This window comes from Electrophorus electricus, chromosome 16 (assembly GCF_041902795.1).
Source record: "Electrophorus electricus isolate QZ-2024a chromosome 16, ASM4190279v1, whole genome shotgun sequence".
Classification (NCBI taxonomy): domain Eukaryota; kingdom Metazoa; phylum Chordata; class Actinopteri; order Gymnotiformes; family Gymnotidae; genus Electrophorus; species Electrophorus electricus.
In genome coordinates this window covers 5,326,555-5,351,624 of record NC_137512.1, presented here as the reverse complement: position 1 = coordinate 5,351,624, position 25,070 = coordinate 5,326,555, and the positions used below count along the sequence as shown (strand labels likewise).

Here is a 25,070-nt window from a genome sequence, read left to right as displayed (position 1 = left end):
GGATCCATTGACCTCTCTTTCTGCCATGTGTTTGTTTTTGTCATTTACATACAACTGTTTTAATTACATATCTGGATTTCTGGCCTAGTCTGAAAATCAAATGTAAACAAGACTGAATCGGTCAGTTATGATATATTTTTCTTTTTGGTAGAGATGATGTTCTGCTTGGAGCCTAGAGACACCTGGTGGTGTCCTTCATAGCTACAGTCAGGTCAGGGACCTTCTTGCATTCTGATTGATTACTGTAAAAATTGAGATGGTTCTTGATGGAAAAAAAAAAAAAATCACCAATCATTTTGAAGATATACGATTTTACCTCAGGTATGTTAGTGGTATTTATGCTCCCCTTCTACATTTGTTTGCTACTGAACATGGATAGTAGGTGAAATTTGTTGTTAAGCAACTTATCTGTTTTTGTATAATTGGCCCCAAGTTTAAACTTCCACAGTTTCTACGAGACTATTTGTTTAAAAAACTGTATAAATGAATGTAAAACTTAAGTTGCTCATTTTACATGTTATAAAATAAAGTCATGTCTTGAGGTTGGGTCTGCATCATACAGAAAACAACAGCAAACCCCCCCCCCCCCCCAAACTGAAATCTGATCTGGTTTTGTTCATCTGAGCCTACTCAAAAAACATCTAAGTGGCAATCATCACTGGAGGGCCTAATTTAATGTTTGATGAGGCAACTCAAGTCATAAGGAGCTCTGAAAACTTGTTTTGGCTAATAATGCACAGTAGAAAGCTACAGGATAAGTGACATGTCTCTCTTGGCAAGCAGCAGCAAGCGCTGAATTACAATGACAGGCACTTTTCTAATAAATCAGACATGTAAATCTCCGCTTCATCTTATTAATAGATTCCACCAATCCATCTCTGCACTCATGCGCTCATGAGCACTTTCCGATCTGCTTTTAGCGGCTTGGATCTGGCAGGCTATTCTTTTTGCCTGGAACAGTGATGTATAAACTTTACACCTGGCCATACCTCTGATAACCTAATCCCCATTTTCTGATATTGTGCTCTCAGTTGAGCATTTGCATACCACATACAACCCCTCTAACCCAGAGACTCTCACCCGTTAACCATGTCATACCACATACAACCCCCCTAACCCAGAGACTCTCACCCGTTAACCATGTCATACCACATACAACCCCCCTAACCCAGAGACTCTCACCCGTTAACCATGTCATACCACATACAACCCCCCTAACCCAGAGACTCTCACCCGTTAACCATGTCATACCACATACAACCCCCCTAACCCAGAGACTCTCACCCGTTAACCATGTCATACCACATACAACCCCTCTAACCCAGAGACTCTCACCTGTTAACCATGTCATACCACATACAACCCCTCTAACCCAGTGACTCTCACCCGTTAACCATGTCATACCACATACAACCCTTCTAACCCCGAGACTCTCACCCGTTAACCATGTCATACCACATACAACCCCTCTAACCCCGAGACTCTCACCCGTTAACCATGTCATACCACATACAACACCCCTAACCCAGAGACTCTCACCCGTTAACCATGTCATACCACATACAACCCCCCTAACCCAGAGACTCTCACATGTTAACCATGTCATACCACATACAACCCCTCTAACCCAGTGACTCTCACCTGTTAACCATGTCATACCACATACAACCCTTCTAACCCCGAGACTCTCACCTGTTAACCATGTCATACCACATACAACCCCTCTAACCCAGTGACTCTCACCTGTTAACCATGTCATACCACATACAACCTCTCTAACCCCGAGACTCTCACCTGTTAACCATGTCATACCATATACAACCCCCCTAACCCAGTGACTCTCACCTGTTAACCATGTCATACCATATACAACCCCCCTAACCCAGAGACTCTCACCTGTTAACCATGTCATACCACATACAACCCCTCTAACCCAGTGACTCTCACCTGTTAACCATGTCATACCATATACAACCCCCCTAACCCAGTGACTCTCACCTGTTAACCATGTCATACCATATACAACCCCCCTAACCCAGAGACTCTCACCTGTTAACCATGTCATACCACATACAACCCCTCTAACCCAGTGACTCTCACCTGTTAACCATGTCATACCATATACAACCCCCCTAACCCAGTGACTCTCACCTGTTAACCATGTCATACCATATACAACCCCCCTAACCCAGTGACTCTCACCTGTTAACCATGTCATACCATATACAACCCCCCTAACCCAGAGACTCTCACCTGTTAACCATGTCATACCACATACAACCCTTCTAACCCCGAGACTCTCACCTGTTAACCATGTCATACCACATACAACACCCCTAACCCAGAGACTCTCACCCGTTAACCATGTCATACCACATACAACCCCCCTAACCCAGAGACTCTCACATGTTAACCATGTCATACCACATACAACCCCTCTAACCCAGTGACTCTCACCTGTTAACCATGTCATACCACATACAACCCTTCTAACCCCGAGACTCTCACCCGTTAACCATGTCATACCACATACAACCCCTCTAACCCAGTGACTCTCACCTGTTAACCATGTCATACCACATACAACCTCTCTAACCCCGTGACTCTCACCTGTTAACCATGTCATACCATATACAACCCCCCTAACCCAGAGACTCTCACCTGTTAACCATGTCATACCACATACAACCCCTCTAACCCAGTGACTCTCACCTGTTAACCATGTCATACCATATACAACCCCCCTAACCCAGTGACTCTCACCTGTTAACCATGTCATACCATATACAACCCCCCTAACCCAGAGACTCTCACCTGTTAACCATGTCATACCACATACAACCCCTCTAACCCAGTGACTCTCACCTGTTAACCATGTCATACCATATACAACCCCCCTAACCCAGTGACTCTCACCTGTTAACCATGTCATACCATATACAACCCCCCTAACCCAGAGACTCTCACCTGTTAACCATGTCATACCACATACAACCCTTCTAACCCCGAGACTCTCACCTGTTAACCATGTCATACCACATACAACACCCCTAACCCAGAGACTCTCACCCGTTAACCATGTCATACCACATACAACCCCCCTAACCCAGAGACTCTCACATGTTAACCATGTCATACCACATACAACCCCTCTAACCCAGTGACTCTCACCTGTTAACCATGTCATACCACATACAACCCTTCTAACCCCGAGACTCTCACCCGTTAACCATGTCATACCACATACAACCCCTCTAACCCAGTGACTCTCACCTGTTAACCATGTCATACCACATACAACCTCTCTAACCCCGAGACTCTCACCTGTTAACCATGTCATACCATATACAACCCCCCTAACCCAGTGACTCTCACCTGTTAACCATGTCATACCATATACAACCCCCCTAACCCAGAGACTCTCACCTGTTAACCATGTCATACCACATACAACCCCTCTAACCCAGTGACTCTCACCTGTTAACCATGTCATACCATATACAACCCCCCTAACCCAGTGACTCTCACCTGTTAACCATGTCATACCATATACAACCCCCCTAACCCAGAGACTCTCACCTGTTAACCATGTCATACCACATACAACCCCTCTAACCCAGTGACTCTCACCTGTTAACCATGTCATACCATATACAACCCCCCTAACCCAGTGACTCTCACCTGTTAACCATGTCATACCATATACAACCCCCCTAACCCAGTGACTCTCACCTGTTAACCATGTCATACCATATACAACCCCCCTAACCCAGAGACTCTCACCTGTTAACCATGTCATACCACATACAACCCTTCTAACCCCGAGACTCTCACCTGTTAACCATGTCATACCACATACAACCCTTCTAACCCCGAGACTCTCACCTGTTAACCATGGCCAAAGGAATGAGCCAACCCTTCATCGCCTGACGCTGATTTTATTTTTCTTTTAAAGGATGGGATATGTCAGCACATGGGTTTGTTGAGACTGATAGCAAAGAGAAGCTTGTGTGCCAGGTATAATACCATTTTCCATGGACTCAAGCACCCCACTATGTTTTTGCATCAGTGCTGTGTTGTCCATCAGAGAGATGGCACTGTGCCAGATGGCAAACATTTTCATGAAAACAAGGATCCTTTTGTCCACCTCTAGTTTAGTGTTTGATTATAACATTACAGCAGTTAAGCAGGATATTAATTCATTTGGCCTTATTTGGTTTATGTGTCTTATTGAAATAATGCGACCCCTGTGAAAGGGGACATGCCGTGTCCAAGTTCTTGACAGGCTCTGAGAAAAGACAGAATGACACATGTAAAGAGTGCCGGAGGTCTCTGGACCTAAGATAAATTCTACAGTAGTCTGTGGAGATTTGCGAACCTCTGTGTTTTTGTTCACATATAAGGCAAACAGCTAAGGACAAGCACTCTCGAACAAGCGAAGAAAGATGCAGGACTTTTCTCATTCTCTGGGCTCCTTGCTGTTCTTCGGAGAACCAGTAGAATCTGTTACCTCACTTAGAAAGAAGTAAAAGTGTCTTAATGTCAGTCACAAATGCCTGCAAGCACAAGTGTGCACACATCCGTACATTTGGCAAGTATCCTCATCATGTATTTGTGCTGGCAGACATTTTATATCTCAGTATCCAGTCACTCTAAGTGTAGAAAAAAAAGCATGGCAATCTTATTATGAATACACATGGAACACAAGCGAGGGAGATTATTAGATCTCATCATAGCGTTGCACAAAACCTCAAATCTTAGAATCAGTTTAATTAGAAATATGTTTTTGGTTGTTTTTGTTTGATTCTTTGCTGGCACTGTTGTAGAGTTTAATGTCAGCGGGTGTAATTTTCCAGTATTTTATTGTAGCCTAATAAATATCCCAGATACTTTCCCCAAATTAATCGTTAATAGACGATGTATAATAATTATACTACCACTAAATAGTTTATACATAGCATAATCTTGTGGTGGCCTTACATGACGTCCGCAACGTTTCTGGAAAAGCGCTGATGAATTGTTTGTTCGCTACTGCGCATGTTGCATGACAGGTGCACACGCAAGACTCCATCTTGGTTGCCCTGTGCCAAAGCAATAGGACAGCGGAAATATAGATTCATTTGCGATAAACAAAACCGCTAATAAATTTTGCCTGCTGCCGAAATGTAAAAGAAAAAAAAAGCGCTCTCTGAAGGAACGAATGCCGAGGAAAACTATAACGCAAAACCGACCGCAATTGGTCATGAAGGCACATTAACGACTGTTTGCACTGTCAGCACGAAGGCGTCGCTTCTGTACGATAACGACGATTAAAATACAGCGAAATGGTAAGTGCAAACATATGAGACTGTGCAACTGCATTGCGTTTTTGTGTGTGTGGTACATGTGGCAGGCGCATGACGCACGCCTACGCCGTCATTCCATGGTGTTCTCCCCTGCATCTCCACGAACCTCTCCGTCTTCATGGAGGACGCGGCTGGATGCTGTTGCTATGTGCGCGGCTCCCTCCATCTCATCGGGGGGCATTTCTACTATTTGTTTTTCCTTTTGACAACTTCTCCAACTCGACGCTAAGCGCATCCACAGGTTGTTTGGCCATTCTGTATATTTATAAACCGTTTTCGGGCTGCCGTTTCTAATTCTCGCGCTGCCATAGACGTGACGTCTCGCTGAACACATATCCCATGTCAGTGCTTCTGACATTGCTAATTACAGTTTGGCAGTGAAATTGTTTTTTGCAAAACCGACTAAGTGTTTTGTTTGTTTAGTTTTAAACTAAAGTCAAACACTTCATTTTATTTGTTGACTTCCCATTTTTAGCCTGTTTTTGTGCTAAATTTTCTGTCTATTAAAAGCTATGAAAGCAATATGTTACAGAATTAGTGTGTAAGGGATATCTATCTGTCTCTTTGCTTTAGGGACTATTAGCAGGTAGTGTGAGAAACAGCACGGAGGCTATAATCATATATATATATATATATATATATATATATATATATATATATACATACACACACACACACACACACACATACATTTTATATATATATATATATATATATATATATATATATATATATATATATAATGTATATATGTGTGTGTGTGTGTGTGTGTGTGTGTGTGTGTATATATATATATATATATATATATATATATATATGAGAGAGAGTTGTGCATATTACAGGCTGTTGAAGAAGACCTACATTTACACACCATATATTATTAGACACATTTCTAACTTATTTAGCTGCAACTTGTATATTTCACTGTTGCAACTGTAACTTGTTGCGTGATCCATGGATGTAAAATATTAAAATGTAAATTATCCATGTTTAAGTGTTGACGTTCTTATAGGTTAATGTAAGAGGACTCATTAAGGGCAGGCAGCCAAAAAAGTAGGGGTGGATGTATACATAAGGGAAAGGCATTTGCCTCAGAGTGCTGAGTCAGGGAAGACTCAATGAGAAAGAGAGAAAGCTGTTAAACAGCCCAGCTGAGTGTGTGTGTAGGGCTAAGAGAGACGAGGAGAGAGCGTGGATGTTGGCCCATTTCTGCTAAGATGATGATCAATGTCCTGGCACAGGCGCACGGCTCCAGAAAAGGAGGCTGGGAAAGTTTAGACGGCAGAGTGTCTGGGGCTCCTTCTCCTTACAGGGGAATTTCTCCTTCTGATCCCCACGGTTGCTCCTTTCCCTTTGGTTGGGATACCCTCCCTCCCCAAGTGTCTGTGGGACAGCAATATCTGGGCTGCTCAATCCACCCATCTTCATCAAGCTCATGATTTGTTTCTTTTGCCTGAGCTGAGGCCACGGGGTTTAAGGAATATGTATTAACCGCATTCCATGAAAATTAACTGAAGAAGTGAACATGCATTAGGCATAAAATATAATTTCTATATACTTCTTTTTTCCTCTCTCTATGAGGATGATGTAAAGGATGTGTATAGTAATCAGTAGTTCAGTGCAACCACCCACAGTCTTTGGGAGAACTGCAGTGTGGTCCAAACACAGGAGGCCATTGGTAGAGTGTGGTCCTGGTGCCCTCTGAGAGTTGAAAGTATATGCATTGTATGAGAGGGGAGAGTGTGCTCTGAGGTGAGGTTGGCAATACCAGTAAATTAGCTTTAGATTTATCAAACAGGAAAAAGAAAAACAAAAGCATATATCAATGGCCCATGGGATGGCTTTCCCATTATTAATTGATCCTATCAGCTATACCGTAACTGTAGTAGGACCTACATGTCAAATGTGTCCAAATTACAACAGCATACCCACTACAACCTACAGTATGTATGTATCATTTTCTCAGTGTGTTTGACCTGGAAACAACCAAGCAGCACCTTGAGAAATATTAGATATTAGAGTTTCCATGCTGGACAAACGCATTATGGCACTGTTGCTACTGTACATGCTGAGGCGTTTTAGGTGTATTAATTCACCAGCAGGATAAGTTAAAGCATCTCCCTCAATCATGTCCCTCAGTCATCTACACTTTCTCCTCATACCCTCTCCTTATTCTGTTTGCACAGAAGTGTCCAGAAGCTGTACATGCATGTGCCTTACTCAGACAGTTTTACTTTCCATAACCTGCCTATCAACTAAACAGAATGAGGCTACTGAAGAAATAACTTCTTGCAAACTCATGTAAGCACCTTACCTGAATTATCCCCATATTCACAGTCACAGGTTTATTGTGAGCTTGTGAAAATAGTGACTATTTCGGGGATTCGGTGATTTCAAGGACCAGCAGAATGGAAAACATCAAAGTCCCCCGTTGCACATGGTAGATGATGGGATGAAGAGCTTGCTTGGATGCAGTCACTGATGAACCACAAGTGGTTTCATACCTGTAACCGTAACCAGGCCTGGTTGTGAGCAGTGAAAGACCCAGCTGTGTATGCTGTGTGTTCGAAACCCCACACCAATTTGCTGTTTGCTACTGGTTCTAAACAGAAGAAACCTTTGCAACAGGTGGCGTGTGGCTTTTAACAGCAGACCCCGCCCATCTCTTCAGTCTTCTTTCACTGTTCTCTTTCTGCCGTTGCTCTCAGGTGGTCAGGATGAGATCCGGAGGGATGAGGCCGCTTCTCAAGCTGTTGCTCCTGCTCTGCATCGTTGGTCTGTGGATGGAGGCCGCGTCCGGCAAAGAAAAATCCACCAAGAAAGGCAAGAAGAAAGGGAAGCAAGTCTACTGCCCCTCGTAAGTGAACTGCCACTGCCTGTTTCTCGCCATTTCTGCCCTGTTCTCTAACTCTACAGTCCTCTGCTGTTCACACCTGTTGAAAGAAACACTGACACTGTTTATCTAAATGGATGGTCACCTGATTATGCTTTCTTTTGCTACGGAAAATGTAATCAGTTGGTTTGAAACAAAAGCAGGCTGCATTGGTTATCAGGGCCTGGGGCAAAGCTCTGGCCTGGTTGGAGTTTTGTAATGTCTGCTGAGACCAGAGGAAAGCAAGTGGCGTGGCATCCTTTAGCCCGTGGGTTTGAACTTGTCAGTGTTTTTCATCACACCTTTCTCAAAACTCAAAACTTAAAGCAGACTGCAGATAGTACATTTTGGAATGAGATTATAATAATAATAATAATAATAATAACAATAATAATAATAATAATAATAATTATTATTATTATTATTATTATTATTATTATTGTTGTATTTTGTTATCTAAGTTTTGAGAAGTTTAATAATAATAATAGTAATAATAATAATAACATTATTATTATTATAGCACCTTTCTCAAAACTTAGACAACAAACAAAATATTATTATTATTATTATTATTATTATTATTATTATATGGGTTTTTGCAGTCATATTTAAAACGCTTTATCGAGGAATATGTTTAACATTGTTTGCACTGAACAAGCCATGTGCTTACATGTGCCACACATGTGCTTTCTTTTGGTTGCTCACTTTGTAAGCAACAGTAAGGAGCAGTTAAACCGAGGTGTGTGACTGTAGGCGCTCTTGACACTGTGGTCCCATCTGAACTCCGCTGACCTGCGGTGGAGGGAGGAATAAGGAGTGATTAGCTGGCGAAGGCTTACGGCAGCAACACTTGGGAGTTCACTTTGATCGCAGGAAGAGAGGCGCGTCAAGCATGAAACCCCTCAAACACTTTCATCTCCCTTAAAGTGGTGTGCATTTCCTACTGCTTCATATAGAAGGGGCTCTCCTGACAGCTTAGACATACTTATTCTGTTTGTGTGCGCGAGTGTGTCCATGATAGATGATTTTCATTGCAAATTACCCTCCCAACTGGCTGCATTAAGACAAGCATATAATCACAATAGCATAACCCTGATATCGTGGTTCAACTTCAGGTACCTGAAGTTGTGTACCTGAGCTGGTGTACCTGTAAGTTTCTGTAACATGCTATCCCATCGTTAAAGGCACATAAGTGCCCCTCCCCCAGTGAAGATATCTGTACATAAATAATCTATTGGAACACTGGAACACACAAAATTTCTTCATTAAATTTACATCGTGCCTACAGTCATTGGCTGAAATGCAAGATATTTCTATCTGGGTCTGTAAAATTGTTCACAGTAGATTTTCCCCAGGGTTTGGCCTGGTCTTGGTGTCACCAGCAGCCTTGGGCATCTTCACACTGGCCTAGTCTACAATTCATCCCACTGTACTTATACATGATTCACCCTTTTTATTTCTTTCCTGCAGACAGTTATCATCAGAAGACCTCGCACGAGTTCCCGCCAACTCCACAAGTAACATCCTAAACCGCCTTCTGATTAGCTATGACCCCCGAATCAGGCCCAACTTCAAGGGTGAGAGCTTAATTTGGCCTTTGGGGCATTTACCAAAAGTATTTATTTATAATAAGAACAATAATAATAATAATAATAATAATAATAATAATTATTATTATTATTATTATTGTTATTATTATTGTTATTATTGTTATTATTATTATTATTATTGTTATTATTATTTCCAACCACTTTACATATATGATATTTTTCTTCCGTTCTGAACTCAACAACCTTTTTCATGGTTTCAATTCAAACAGAAGTAGACCTTTACAGCCCTCTTAGCCTTCTCTTACAGGGTTTGCTTGGAAACAACTCCAGCTATAATGAAGGAGGCAGTTAAAAGGACCTATATATTGCCTCCATGTTCCCTGGGGTTTAACATACATATGTGTTGCTTGGGCCTTGATGTGGTCTGCGTGTTTAAGCTCCGGAGTTTGACTGAACGTTAGCACTCCCTCTGGGTTCCGCATCTGCTTCACATATCAGTGCGAGACGAAAGCTCCTGGTAACCATTAGTCAACAGTGTAATCTTGGGGGTAGAACCAAACGTCTGTACTACTTTTTTTTCTATAGCAGCATGGATATGAAATGGAAAGTAGTTTCATGGTATAGACTGCATATTAAACACAGCCGGTAACTCTTTGTAAGAAAGAACGCATTTTGCCCAATCTAGATTACAGCTATTGGAGCCACTTCTTTTTCCCCTTTTAACAGGTATCCCAGTGGAGGATCGTGTCAACATATTCATCAACAGCTTTGGGTCCATTCAAGAAACCACAATGGTACATGCACTTGCTTTGCCAATTTATTCTTGTTCATTTGTGCGTAATACAGTGTCACTTTGGCATGCTTTTGGGAAAACAGAAAGCACATCAAGTCCTTAAGGATTCCTCACTTTAAGCATTTATGTTTTCACATAAGATCAGGAACAGCTTGTCATGGCTTCTTATTTCACACTGGTTTGGCACCACATCCGTCAGTGTTATGGCACTGTGTGCTTGTTGGCAGATGAAACTAAAAGTCAGATCCGATTCTGCGTGATCATATTCTAGAATAGCCATGGCCTGATTGGAAGAGACACAGCTCAGTCCAAATGTAATGTTTTAGCTGTTGTTCATCAACACTTATAGAGGATTTTGATGGTGTGTATGGGCTTTTTCCACCTTGGATGGAGCAACTTTGATGGCCTGAAGCATTTACCCATATTCACTTATAAACACTCCTCCAAGCTGGGTGATATTAGTCTTTTCTTAGAAACTTAGAAAACAAGAGAGTGGAATTGGTGCTGGATATCAGATGGAGCAGTTGTAATGTGTTAAGCTTCACGGCCTGACCATAACCACACCACCATATAAATGCTTTAGCCTACATATTTAGTTTTGTTTCAAAAATAGAACTTTACTTTGTCTGATGGGTAGCTAAGCCAGACAGAAAAACTGGAGACATGACGTGCATTTTAATTTGGATTTAGCATGCATTTTCCAAGTGTTTTAACACAGAGAAGACTTAGACACACGACCCAGGTTCGTCCACGACTCTTTACAAGCAGTGACACGTGAAAAAAAGAGCACCAGCAAGGGGTATCTCCACTTACCTCCACTGAAAAATATTTGCACTGGAAGCAGATCAGAGGGCCCGATCCTCGGTGGTGAGTCATGTGGGTGCCGGGGGCGGGCGGCTGACGCTCGGGATACGTTCCGGAGGGTTCGCGTGACTCGCAGCTGTCGTAAATCCGAAAATGAGGTGCCAGTGCGCGGGTCAGTCCGGCCGCGGTCAGCCTCAGCGTCTCTCTCTCTCTCACACACACACACACACACACACACACACACACAAATTGGCCATTCGCTCCCACATTAAAGGGCTGAATGAGAACAGGGCTGCCGGCTCGTTATGAAGCTCGTTTGAAGTCGTCGTGCTTTATGGGGCGTTTTGGCAAGGAGGAGCAGGCTAATTGTGAGCTGTAAATGTAACAGGATCACCACAGCTACCTCATGTGCATAACGCTTACAGCTCACCCTTGTTTTTACGACTTAAAAAAAAAGGGGGGGGGGAGGGGGGGGAGGGGGGTACGACGATATGAATCATACAAACACGCACGCGGTCGCGCACGCGCAGCCTCGCGGCTCCGTTCTCGCGCCGTCTCCGCGAGCTCGTGAGAAACGCCGGTTGTCACGGCAACGCCAGAGACACCCGAGCTCGGCACTCAGTCGCCTTACACAAACCCGTTACCCAAATACCGAGACTGTCAGCTGGCGTTGATAATAAAATAAAAACACCTCAACCATTTGTGCGTGTCCGTTATTCCCGCTTTTGTCTGTTTGTTAGATACATCCCTTTCTGGCCTACACTAACGTTAAATTCCGCTGTTTGACGGGCAGGACTATCGTGTGAACATTTTCCTGAGGCAGCGCTGGAACGACCCGAGGCTGCGTCTTCCGCAGGACTTCAAGTCCGACTCGTTGACGGTCGACCCCAAGATGTTCAAATGCCTGTGGAAGCCCGACCTGTTCTTTGCCAACGAGAAGAGCGCCAACTTCCACGATGTCACGCAGGAGAACATCCTCCTCTTCATCTTCCGCAATGGCGACGTCCTGATCAGCATGAGGTAAACTGCGCTGGATCTCCTAGCTGTAACAGTTCACGACTACTCACTGTATAACTGCTGTTTGTGTGTGTTTTAAGTCCGCCTTTCCTCCAACAATTTCGTTTAAATTCCTGTAATTCTAAAGAGTGATCTGTTGAGGAGGACAGCCAGATGTGTTCTCTTCTCTCCCAATCACACCTCTGCCTCAGTAGTCAGATCCCCACACAAATGGCCTCTCAGCTGCTGCCGTGGACCAAGCAGTGTCTTACCTGCTGCCTCTCTCTCTCTCTCTCTCTCTCTCTCATTTATCATACCACTCTTACATCTGCATGCGGTGCTGAATGAGCTGAACTCCCACCAGCACTGTCTTAATGACTCAGTACACAATCTGAATCCCTCTCTGCAATTCACACACCCCTCAGCTTGTGGTCTTCATCACCTGCTCGGAGACACTGCACGTTATTAATGTTTTATTAATGCGATTTACAGCATTCTCCCTAATATCCAGCACGCAGAGTGAAACCAATGCAGGCAGTCACACTCCAAAATGTCACCCTGACATGAATCGTCAGTGTGGTCTCCGAGGCTGTCTTTCATTGGACCAGCAGAATATACAGATATCATCTAAACATATGCACAGAGCAACTCCAGTAAGGATGGGATGTGTTTAAGAGCATCTCAGTTTACTCTGTCATGTCTGAGTAGGGCTTGTTACAGTTGTGCTGTTTCATGTAAGCTGGATTCCAGTGTGAGCAGGGTGGTCTCCTCTGAGCCTGCTGGCACTGTTCCAGGATGTTGGGTTTCTCTCTTTCTCTCTCTCTCTCTCTCTCTCTGTGTGTGTGTTTGGTGGTGAATTAGTGTCCTAAAGAGACTCACTAAGAGAGGACAGGAATGTTTATCTTTCCTGCCACCACCCCAATACGAACCCTGTCTGACCTTTCCTCTCACTTCCACTGTTACTGCTTTTATAATCTTTACCTCTTCTCTCCTACTTTTTTTATTCTCTCGCTCCGTTTCTCTCTCGTTTTCCCTCTCTCCTGCTCTCTCCCTTGCTCTTGCTCTCTCTCTTCCTCTCTATATCTCTCCCTCTCTCCCTCTCTCTCCTGCTCTCTCACTCTCACTCACTCCCTCAAATTCAGATTCAGATAGCTTTATAGGCATAAGTCGTAATTAACAACTACTGTAGAAACAATTCACAGAATAATCAAAATTATTAATTTTACAAGTGATGAAACTATGAATAAAGGGAAAAAGGGGGTAAAGAAATACACACGCACACACACACACACGTGCACACACACACACACACACACACACACACACACACACACAAATACAATTAAATGTATATACATGGGTTTGGTTTAAGATACAGTTAGATTGTTTTTCTGTACGAGTGCAGCAGTTATAAACACAGTGAACTGATATTTTGACACATTCAGCTATCTCTCCTAAACACATGCACATCATGTTTGTTTCTTATCATTCTCTCTCTCTCTCGTTCTCTCTCCAGTTCCATCTTTCCCCGTAGTCATCTTCTATGAGTCCAGTAATGTCATGGTCTGGGACATGTTTCCATGACAACAATAGAAAAAGACAGTAATACTACATTATATTCTAGGTTATACTATAAATATTCTAGGTTTCAGCACTGACACATGGTTTTGGCAGTGTCTCAGTTAATGGTATTTTTTGGACTCTAACCTATTTGTGCTGGCTAAGGATAGTTTGAGTAGACAACAAATAATTTTGTGACCTGTTCTGGATAAGAGCGTCCAATAAATGCCATAAATATAAATGCATGAAACAAGAAACATTTTCATTTAATGCATTTTTATTTCATCTTTTTAAATTGTTTTTAAAGAAATATTTCTTTTCTCTCTTCACCTGTTAAGATGTGTATAAAAAGCAGAAAACATAAAGTAATTTAAATATATTAACTTATTAATCTTTAATTGACCATCATATGGAAAAATATACATACTATACAAACACAAAATACTAGCTCATGCATATATATTTTTGACAGGAATGATTTAAAAACAGATTTTTGAGGCTGGATTTTCATTTGCAATCCTGTCTAGAGGACAGGGTGTAGGTTTTGATATGTAAGGCAGGCTAACACATTGCTTCTCTTTATCTGAAGTCCTGCCTCTGAGTCTCATACATTTTTAATTGGGAAATATTTGCATGCAGACTGTTCAGCACTCCTTGGAAGATCAGCGTGTTTAGCTGAGGCAAAAAAAAAAAAAATCACACACAGAAATGTCTATTTCTGATTGTCTTTTTGGGTCACGTGTCCGCTGTCACGTGTCTTTATTCCCCACTCCTGCGGTTTCTTTTCTGGTGGCTTGGGACTCTGAAAGGATTGGCTTGCTGCGTTAGTGACTGTGCTTGTCGTATGACAGGAGGAAACCAAAAGGCTTTCATGTGCAAATGTGCAGCTTTAAATAAACATGCCATACGGTGCAGGAGGAATACATTAAGAATTTATCGTGCAGTTGCAAGAGATTTTTTTTTTTTTTGTCTGTGCAGTCTGAAATCAGACCAATTTTTTTGAGAGCTTTAAAGTAGAAGGAGTTAATGTGGTGATCAGGAGCACATTCCGTTTACAGGGTCTCCTTAGACCCCCATGTGTAGGTGAAGCCTATAGTGTCACCAGTGCCATTTTGGTCTTCTGAAAGTGTTTGACTCAGCCACTGTACAATACTCAAATTATACTCTTTCTGTTACTTAGACAAAGTACTAAAATTGCTAAATGCTAATGTGGATTCCTTTTCTTTTCCTTCTGAATTTTTCACTGTGAGTTAATTTCATGATGAAATTTTAGTCTTTGAAAAGTTGATCCCAAGGTGTTTCTTCCTGTGTGGAGGAAATAACCAGGTGTGCCTGTACCTGCCGGCTGTGTCTGCAGGTTGTCAGTGACTCTCTCCTGTCCACTGGACCTGACTCTCTTCCCCATGGACACCCAGAGATGCAAGATGCAGTTGGAGAGCTGTATGTAACCGTCAGCAAAACATGAAGTATTGTAAAGTATTGTAGGGATTTTTTGGGGATTTGTCTGCTTCCACCTGCATAATGCTTCCGTTTACTATGATCCAAACAGATTAGCAACTTAGCAACCTTCATTGTCAACCTTCAACATCAGCACCCTGGCAACACCATGGTTTATATGAATTGATCTTAGCAGTTCACAGTGTTGTAGGTGGTAACTCTGTGTGCGTGTGTGTGTGTGTGTGTGTGTGTGCATGCATGTGTGTGTGCGTGTGCGTGTGTGCTTGTAGTCGGCTACACCACAGATGACCTGCAGTTTATGTGGCAGTCTGGAGATCCTGTGCAGATGGATGAGATTGCCCTGCCTCAGTTTGACATCAGACAGGAGGATATTGAATATGGCAACTGCACCAAATTCTATGCAGGCACAGGTAAGAAGGGAACACGAGTAGTGAACAGCTGTAAGAGGAGCTAGTACAGCATGAATAGTAAAGCCCGTGTGTCCCAGTGAGTTTGAACGCAGGCGGCTATGGACTTTACACCAATGACAGTGGGATGCGGCTGGAGCGATTGGGTGCTAGATCTTCCAGGCAATCATAGATGAAGAAGGGTGACTGAGGCCAGGCATATTTCCTCTTATATTACCCTTATCTATCAGTAGTGAAAAGCGAAAACATATGACGGGAAGATGGGCAGGGGTATGTAGCATGTAATGTAATAATAATAGGCTCTGTTTTTGTGTGTATGTGAGTGTGTGTACATGAGTGTGTGCTTGCGTGTGTATGTGCACTCCTGTGTGTGTGTGTACATTCTCGCAAATAGCCTAGACAGAAAAAAAGAGGTTTCAGATTAAAAGGTTTTTTGTGCCTATAGCCATTCTGTTGTCAATGTTCTGTATATTGCTCTATGGCATAAAGAAATCTGAAATATAATTTTTTTTATTAGACAAATGTTTTGTAGAAATAGTTCTCAAGTTATTGGACATTTATCTGAAAGACCAGGTGGTGTTTCTCAGGATACTACACCTGTGTGGAGGTGATCTTCACTCTGAGGAGGCAGGTGGGCTTCTACATGATGGGCGTGTACGCCCCCACCCTGCTTATTGTGGTGCTGTCCTGGCTCTCCTTCTGGATCAACCCTGATGCCAGTGCCGCCCGCGTCCCTCTGGGTACTGTCTTAAACCCTCAGCCCCATGCCACCACTGCAGCTGCAACTCACCTGTATCTCAGGCGGCTGCATTCCGCTTCCTTCGTGGTGCTTCCGAAAACACGCGTCATGTTTGCATACCATCTTTGTCACTGCTGAGTGTGAATAATCGGGGAAGAAGAGTTGCTTCTAGTTTACTGAGTTCAATGTGATTATGTCACACATTGCCTGTAAAACCTTCTGTGCATTTGTTTGTGTGTGTGTGTGTGCGTGTGTGTGTGTGTGTGTGTGTGTGTGTGTGTGTGAATCACAGCAGGTTGTCTTTCTGTGTGATATCACCGTGGACAACATCTATTACCAGAACCATTCTATCACCTCCATTTTGAAGCCACCATTTTGTGTGCCTCCTGTTGGTGTCATTATATGTTGTACCAGCCAGGGTTTCCCCTGCTGACCATCCCATAATACCACTGTGTGGTCTTAACCCCATGCTCTCAAAGGTTAGTCATTTCTGTGTGTGTGTGTGTGTGTGTATGTGTGTGTTTGGGTCTGTGTGTCTTGTTTTTAGTATAAAAGCTCAGATTGTAGAGCACAAAACCTTTCTGTCGAAGTGACACTAGGTTAGTGGGGATAAATAGGTGGCCTACAGTATATCACGATATATTCTGACATTTACTTTATAAGATTGACTAGTATCTCACTAACTATACACCATTAATAATTATTTTAGATGTATATATTTATTATTTTGGTAGGAAAGGTTTGCATATATAGTATACTCTTATGTAGGTTACATTGCTTGTTTATCCTGTTCTAAGTGCAGTTACGTTAAAAGCAGTGAACCTAATGTCTTGTTCCTGCCCTGCCCCTCACTGTTCCACACTTTCCCACGCTGTCCTGCAGGTATACTGTCTGTGCTGTCGCTTTCGTCTGAGTGCACATCTCTGGCCTCAGAGCTTCCCAAGGTCTCATACGTGAAGGCCATCGACATCTGGCTCATTGCCTGCCTGCTGTTCGGCTTCGCCTCCCTGGTGGAGTACGCCGTCGTGCAGGTGATGCTCAACAACCCCAAGCGTGTGGAGGCGGAGAAGGCGAGACTGGCCAGCAGAGAGAAGGCAGAGGGCAGGACGCCAGCCAAGATCAACAGCTTGAATGGGACTGGAGGAACCCCACTGCATGTCAGTACCCTGCAGGTTAGACCTCCACTGCATGTCAGTACCCTGCAGGTTAGACCTCCACGGCATGTCAGTACCCTGCAGGTTAGACCTCCACGGCATGTCAGTACCCTGCAGGTTAGACCTCCACGGCATGTCAGTACCCTGCAGGTTAGACCTCCACGGCATGTCAGTACCCTGCAGGATAGACCCCTATTGCATGTCAGTAACATGTCAGGGCAGTGGTAGCTCAGTGGTTAAGGTACTTGACTTGTAAGTGGAAGGTTGCCAGTTCAAGCTCCACCACTGCCAAGTTACCACTGTTAGGCCCCTGAGCAAGGCCCTTAACGCTCAAGTTGTACTCATTACAATTGTAAGCTGTGTTTTGGATGAAAGCATCAGCTAAATGCCATAAATGTAAATGACTCTGTAGGATAGACCACTCTGTGCTGCATATTATGTGACCCAGTGCATACTATTTCCAACAGCAAACAAAACTCCATTCAAACAAATACAAGGGACATGGGAGTCAGGATATAGCCTCCAACCTCCAGTGCCTTAATATGATGCATGTTCACACACTTTGTAAATAAGAGTGAAACTATTAAGAAACAAAAATCATAAGGGTTAAAAGATTCTGTATATTTAAATGGACGTTTCAACACTATATGTTCACTGAACTGATTAAACCACAAATTCAATATTAAACAGTTCTAAGCTCTCCTCATGAGCTTAGGAAGTGGGGAATACAGACAGGGCTGACAGTAGAAACACAGCCTATTTAATGGCCCTTTCTGCAAAAAATAAGATTAATCATAATAAAAGGAATCATTAAATATGCAATGCTTAATAATATTCTTCTAAATAAGCTACATCACTATAAACACAAATGCAGCTTGCAAAGGCATAAACAATGATTATAAGATTCACTTAGAATGTCAACATTGTGATTAGACTCCCTGTTTTACGGGTCAGAGGGGATATCAAATATTCTCATAAGCTAAAGCCAGGACACTGTTTTCTTGGTAACTAGCAAGATGCCACATATAACTATTAAAGTAAATGTCAGACCTCCTTTTTCATGAATAGCATCATTTCAGATACACGTCTGAAGAATTTTTTGCATGATCTCATGATCACTTTCAATTCAATTTTTCAAACCTATCTATTATCAGTTGAGGAGACACTGGTGACTAGGGCCATTTGCCTATGATTCTTTACAGTCAAGGTCACCCATTTGGGGGTTTGGTGTCAACTTTTGGCATCTATGATGGCTCCAAAACTGGTTTGCCAAGATCAGCCATTGTTATCTGTACAGAGCCCCTTCTGTAGATTTCCCAAGTGGTGAAGGAACGCTTGCTCTCTGGATGTGTATCATAGCAGGGGTAAGTATCAGCCGTGTGTCTGCAGGAACAAGGGGTCTTGAATTGATTGTGGCTGATTCATCTGCCATAAATGTGCACAGAACTTCATGAGTGAGGCTAGGACAATCGGTAGTATCAACACATGATCCGAGATCCTGTGTGCCACACCAGTCATGCGCTCTGATGTGCCTCCGACATGTGAAGAGTGTGGTGGTTCATGTGTACCCTTGACTGTTGACATGTCTTCTACTCTTTTGCTACGTTGGCAAACATGAGTTCATTACAAGCTCGCAATAAAATTTCATCTGCAGGGTAACTGCTTAGTAGCTCTTGTAATGTCAGAAAAAACCCTCAGTGCGTTGATGCAAATAGAAGTGTCCATGGGTTCCATGACCTCATTGTGAACAGCACTAGTGCTCATGCCGGTAAAAAGCAATGCACAGCACTCTCTGAAAGCCCTGCTTCCTCTTGTGCAACATGCTGTTACAGTCCAGGGTCCAGAGACATCTAAACTGTGAATGGTAGCAGTGTGCTCAGTCATTCCAGTGGTAAATCTCACAGCTCCTGGATTTCCATTTTCCCTCAAAGCTTCTGGCGTGTGATGCATGGATGCAGGAGATTGTTTATGCATCTCTTACCACAAATCAGTTAAAACTTCGCAGCTGGAACAGCTGCTTCTGTGAATGTTTAACTTTGATGATCCACTCTTTCAAGATGTTGGTCTATACATAGTCTGGAAATGTGGTGTTTCCAGGCAGATGAGCGGACTCTTCTCACCAGACTCCCAATTCTGCATGTTTCAATCTGCCACTGACTCAAATCAAACCTTTCTAATTTATGACAGAATTCAGCTTTGCAAGGGGCTTTGTATTCTGTAATGAAGCATGTTTGGAGAGAGTGTTGTAGTATTTGAGAAAGGCTGATCTCTGCATGCTACCAACAACTGTTATTGGCCAGAAACAGCTCTCTATCAGCATGGGGTTTGGAGTAGTAAAAACAGCCAACCTGAAGAAATGAGCCACATGGATGATGGTAGCGATTGCTCTTTGTAATACATTCCAGGAAAAGAGACTTTCAGACCTATGAGAGCAATTTTTTCATGCAGGTGGCATAACTTGTCACTTGTTGATGAATCTCTTATGAGTCAGGGTCATCTAGCTTTCACAATACACTTATCTCGTGTTGTGCTGTTAGCATTGTGAGGTTTGTCAAGGAAGAATGGTCTTGTGAACCGAATGGTCTTGCCAATATGGCATACCTCGATGTGTGATCAGCAGGACTGTGTTCAGTAGGCACATAATGCCACTGCTCTGGTCGTGTAGACTGGCAGATTCTCTGAATTCCTTTATGTACAGTAGGTTTAGATTCGTATATGTGTCCAAGCTCAACTTTGCTGGTATGGTAGCATGTAACTTGGAGTGGATCTCTTATCTCATGAACTGTGGTGTTCGGATATGGAAATGCATATGCCTTCGTGAGAAGACAGATTTCTTTCTCTCTTCTTTGCTTTGTGAACTTGCTGTTTATATGCAGAGAATATGGACCTGCTGGAGGTCTCGCAGAGAGTCTTTCCATGGTTCCCACTCACTCATTTCTCTTAAGGCAAAGGACACATCCCAGTCTCTGACCTTTGTAGAGCATTTAAATAGTAAAAAAGATCCCTGTAAGAGCTGCAAGACTTAAGGGGTCCAGGCGATAATAGTGGATAGTGGATCCCATGGTGTTTAAAAGGCTTAATAACTGATTAATGACTGATACTTGTAAAGTGACCGAATCAGCTGCTACTGCCCAGATTAAATCAAGGTTTCGCTGTGTGCCAGTAACTTCTCCATCAAGGTCTTAGTCCTTGATGTCTTTCTCATAGGCGTTGTATGTAAAGTCCAATTTGACTAAGGAGGCATGCTTACCTTGTCTTAAACAAGTCTATGACCTCCCCTTCTGTTTGCAGTGAAATAAGTCCATCATCCACATAAAACTCTATAAAGTATCGCCGGTTGCCCTGTTTGACCACTCTTCTCAGTGTGTAGATAGCTAACTGCTAGAGAGGGGTTGTTTCCAAACATGTGGACATTTGTCCTAAATTCCATGATGCCTTTGGTGGTGTTTTCATGGTGTGTAAGTCATGGAAGCATAAATAGTCTCTGTGATCTTTCCTCACAATGAAACGATGTAACATTTGCTGTATGTCGACAATCACTGCAACAAGTTATTTTCTAAAGCATCTGAGAACACCTACAAAACTATTATTCATGTCTGGCCCAGGTGAGGAGGATGTAGTTGAGTGAGATTTCATTGTTTTGGTGCACTAGAGTCAAACTCCGATTTGGTTGTCTGGGACTGTCTGGGATTACAGACTCTAAACTTTGGAAGTGTCGGGGGTTGTGACTCATTGTGATCACTCTGCATGAAAGTAAAGAAATGCTTTTTCTTCTTAGGCTTTCTCTCGAAGATGTTTCAAAGAAAAGAAAGTTGGCTTAGGGCTTATTCTCTGCTGTTGAGATGAGATCTCCTGGGACTCCTGAAAGGAAGAGGTGTCACTTAGCTGTTGGAGTAGTCTTGATAGAGTTCTTCATAAGATTTTAAAAGACCTAATCTTCAATAGAAAGAGTGATTTTATTGTAATCTGGCATTGATTTGAAGACAGTGAACCCAAGTGTATTGCTATATGTTTGACCTTATAGCAATAAGGTCTGCAGCCTTCGGAAGAATGAGATTCAAGATGGCACATTTGTTTTGAAGTTGTGCAGAGCAGTCTGTTCACGCCCACCAGAACACAAACAAGATCTACCTTCTTTGCAAAGGGAGCAATGGGAAGTCTCCTTACTTTATGAAATCTAAGAATGTCTCTGCCTAAGAGAATGAGGGCATCTGGTAACAGTTCCAGTGCTGGGATTGCTGCTAAAATGCCCTTGAGATGAGAATGACTGAGCTTCCTCTGGTGTTAGAATTTAACCCCTGTTGCCTGGTATTTCATTGAACTCAAGAAATGTTGGGAAGTGACCATAGATCCCAAACAGATCAAAACACTCTGACATGGCTAAAGACCTCTTGTTCTGGTCATCTCTGGAGATGGAGATAAAACACCATCCAAAGCTGTGTTTCTTACTCTGTCTTGGTTTGTGCTGTCAAAAGTAAAGCATCCACATCTTCCTACACATTTGCAGCGATCCACATCTGCCTACACAAACTCCGCATAGCCAAGTTGTGGAGTGTCAGTGTTCAGTGCTCAGCAGTCCTCATGAGTCCAGAGAGGCACGACCAACTTGGTTCTCCCAGTGTGTTAATCTGCGCCGTGACCTGGAGCAACGTGCTGAGGATGATGCGTGGCGGTGCGTTCTGTGTGGGGAAGCACAGGAGCAATGGCAGCAGAAATGGCGCACAGAGTAGCAACACGAGATGGCGGGCAGGAGAAATGAGCTGAGCAATGTCACCGCTGGGCGTCTGTTCTCAGCCGTTGGTTAAGCCCAGACGATGGTCCCGGGGGGTGTCAGGCTCCAAGCTCAAACTCTCCCTTGCAGATAAATATACCATGAGGGCGACGCCCTGGCAGCTGTTTTCAGAAATTGAATTTAAACTCCAGAAATGCCCCATTTGCCAACCCTCAGATGAACCTCATTGAAATGCCATGGAACCCAAACTGGGTGGTTTGTAATATAGCAAGTACTTTTACTTTGTCTTTCTTTCTGAGAATTTTCTAAGCCCACAGTAATTTTCTAGGGTGCCTCCAGACAGTCTCTGTTGAAGTGGTGTGGCACTGTAATTGTAGATGTCATAAATTAGAACAGACACATTTTCTCCGTATTTTGCAAGCCAAATGGATATTTCCTTCCTGAAAAAAAGAAGTGTATGTTATGAAACACACTGTAGGCTTCCAGCTGTCAAATGCAGTTGATGTGATGTTTAACTTCTCCACACTCACCTTTAATCTTTGTCATTTTCAAACTGTTGGGTCAGCCCGCTTGAGTGTCTGGGCGTCTCTGTGCCTGTGTGTGCGTACGCCTCTGCGCGCTATAAGTAAGGGAAAGAGTGAGAAGGAGAAAGAGTTGGGCAGAGAGGAAGACGAGACAAAAGGAGATATAAAGAAATAAGGGGAGAAGAATGTGAGTGAGAATAAGAATAAAAAGAAGACAATGAACGTTGATGTATGTAGCATACACAAGGCAATTCAAAGTGCTTTACAAATAAAATTGATACAAAACAGAAAGAGAGAGAAAGTCTAACGGTGCCCTACTTAACTGCATGGCTTGGTGGGCATGGTCCAATCGCATGGCTTGGCTCTCTACCCTACAGCTCACATTCACCTTTGAGCTTTGCCATGGTGATTGCGTGAGGCTGTTGCCGGACAGCAGGGAGCCTCCCTTCTCTGACGAAGCGGACCGTTGGACAGCGAGAGGTCACCGTGGTTATGGCAGTGCTGGGAGCTCTCCAAGGGGCTTGTTAGTACTGCATGGTCTGGCCTGCACCTGCCTACTTAAAGCACTTACACTGTGGTGATGGCAGTTGGCTTATGACTAAATTGGGGAGGCGTGACGGTGGTACTGTTTAAGGTAAAAATGAAAGGAGATGATGTAGAGAGAGAGAAGGAGTGAGAGGGAGAGTGACAGAGAAAGGGAGACAATGAGAGTGTGTGTGAGAGAGGGAGAGAGAGAAAGAGAGAGAGGGATGCCAGGTAGTGAAGCGAGGGAAGAGTGTGGAGAACGGATAGACAGTGAGGCTGTTTGTAAACACCATCAGCCAGGGCTTGACTTATTACCCCTACTTACAACACTGAAATACAGTTTTTTAACTTTGTTCTTTGGTCTTTTTTCTCTCGCCCCACCCCACCCCTACCCCCAGGTGGCAGAGACCAGGTGTAAGAAGGTGTGCACCTCTAAGTCGGACTTGCGCTCGAACGATTTCAGCATCGTGGGCTCCCTGCCGCGGGATTTTGAGCTCTCTAACTTTGACTGCTACGGCAAGCCCATCGAGGTGGGCAGCGTCCCGGGCAAGTCACAGGCCAAGAACGGCAAGAAGCCGGTTCCCTCTAAACCCGTGATCCCGTCTGCGGCCAAACGCATCGACCTCTACTCACGCGCCATCTTTCCTTTCTCCTTCCTCTTCTTCAACATCATTTACTGGTCTGTGTACTTGTGATCGTCCTCGTTTGCTCTCTTCCTGAACTCTTCCTCCTTGCTGCACTCGTCTTCTCTGCATTCCGGTGTTCCAGACCTCAGGCATCAAAGAGAACAGTTCTATACTCACTAATGTAAAGAGATTTAGAGAGAGAGAGAGAGAGAACTAACTGGAAAATGATTACACTGTATTATAGCAGTATTTCCTATTGATATTTAGCTGTGAAAAAAAGAAGGCCATGTTTATCTTTTGATTTAACCTTAAAAAATCATTTTTTACCAATTGGATCAATTAAATACTTTTTTTGAGCTATTTAATGTCTGCAGAAAACTAAGAGCAATTATTATCTTGCATGTTGAAAATGCATTATATATGCATATATACATACATATATATTCATACACTATATTTAAAGGCTTCCAATGTTTATTTTTGACTTCCGGGCCAGCTGTGAGAAGAATGTCTGTGATTAAAATGATGATGGTGAGGACGATGATGATGATGATGATGATGATGATGATGATGATGATGATGATGATGATGATGATGATGATGATGATGATAATGATGGCGATGGTGACATTGTTGGTTGGTCTTGTACAGATAAACACTGCCATATGAACTGTACCTTTTGATGATCTTCCACTGACAAGCTTTGACCTGTGTACAGGTCCTGATGTACTTGTGAAACGTTTATCAGGCAATTGAATTAAAACGTCCCACATGATGCCACACATGTTTGTGGTGGTCCTGTTCTTCCTGGAATCTCATTTACATAAACAGTAGCCTTGTTCAAACACAATAATCTATGTCTCACTTCAGCCTTTAACACAGATTGATTTAAATTTAGCTTTCTGTTTACATTTTAATCCTTTGAATAAAGGATGTGGAGAGGAATAAATGCATCTCATATGCTTTTTGTTGATTTTTTTAGTTA

At 43.0% G+C, this 25,070-nt stretch overlaps 1 protein-coding gene across 3 annotated transcripts; it reads left to right on the top strand.

Moving 5' to 3' along the window:
- Positions 1-5,050: 5,050 nt before the first annotated feature.
- glrbb (glycine receptor, beta b) lies at positions 5,051-24,867 on the top strand. Of its 3 annotated transcripts, none has more exons than XR_014117653.1 (10): positions 5,051-5,327; positions 8,054-8,202; positions 9,688-9,794; positions 10,494-10,561; positions 12,158-12,384; positions 15,278-15,360; positions 15,648-15,788; positions 16,373-16,525; positions 16,817-17,003; positions 17,407-17,541. XR_014117653.1 is itself a non-coding variant. In XM_027018208.3 (10 exons), exons 1-10 carry the CDS (start codon positions 5,325-5,327, stop codon positions 24,152-24,154), a joined length of 1,503 nt encoding a protein of 500 aa, XP_026874009.1. In that variant the 5' UTR covers positions 5,051-5,324; the 3' UTR covers positions 24,155-24,867. The 3 variants fall into 3 exon arrangements, 2 of the variants coding, with proteins under 2 accessions (XP_026874009.1, XP_026874008.1); XM_027018208.3 differs by lacking the exon at positions 16,817-17,003 and adding an exon at positions 23,858-24,867 and having other exon boundaries at positions 17,407-17,681; XM_027018207.3 differs by lacking the exon at positions 16,817-17,003 and adding an exon at positions 23,858-24,867 and having other exon boundaries at positions 17,407-17,696.
- The last annotated feature ends 203 nt before the right edge of the window (positions 24,868-25,070 follow it).

What these genes read in the sequence shown, in the direction of transcription:
- glrbb (XM_027018207.3), top strand. An exon ending in TGCCGCCCGCGTCCCTCTGG is followed by an intron (nt 16,526 to 17,406) that starts GTACTGTCTTAA and finishes GCTGTCCTGCAG; the next exon opens with GTATACTGTCTGTGCTGTCG. An exon ending in TGCATGTCAGTACCCTGCAG is followed by an intron (nt 17,697 to 23,857) that starts GTTAGACCTCCA and finishes CCCTACCCCCAG; the next exon opens with GTGGCAGAGACCAGGTGTAA.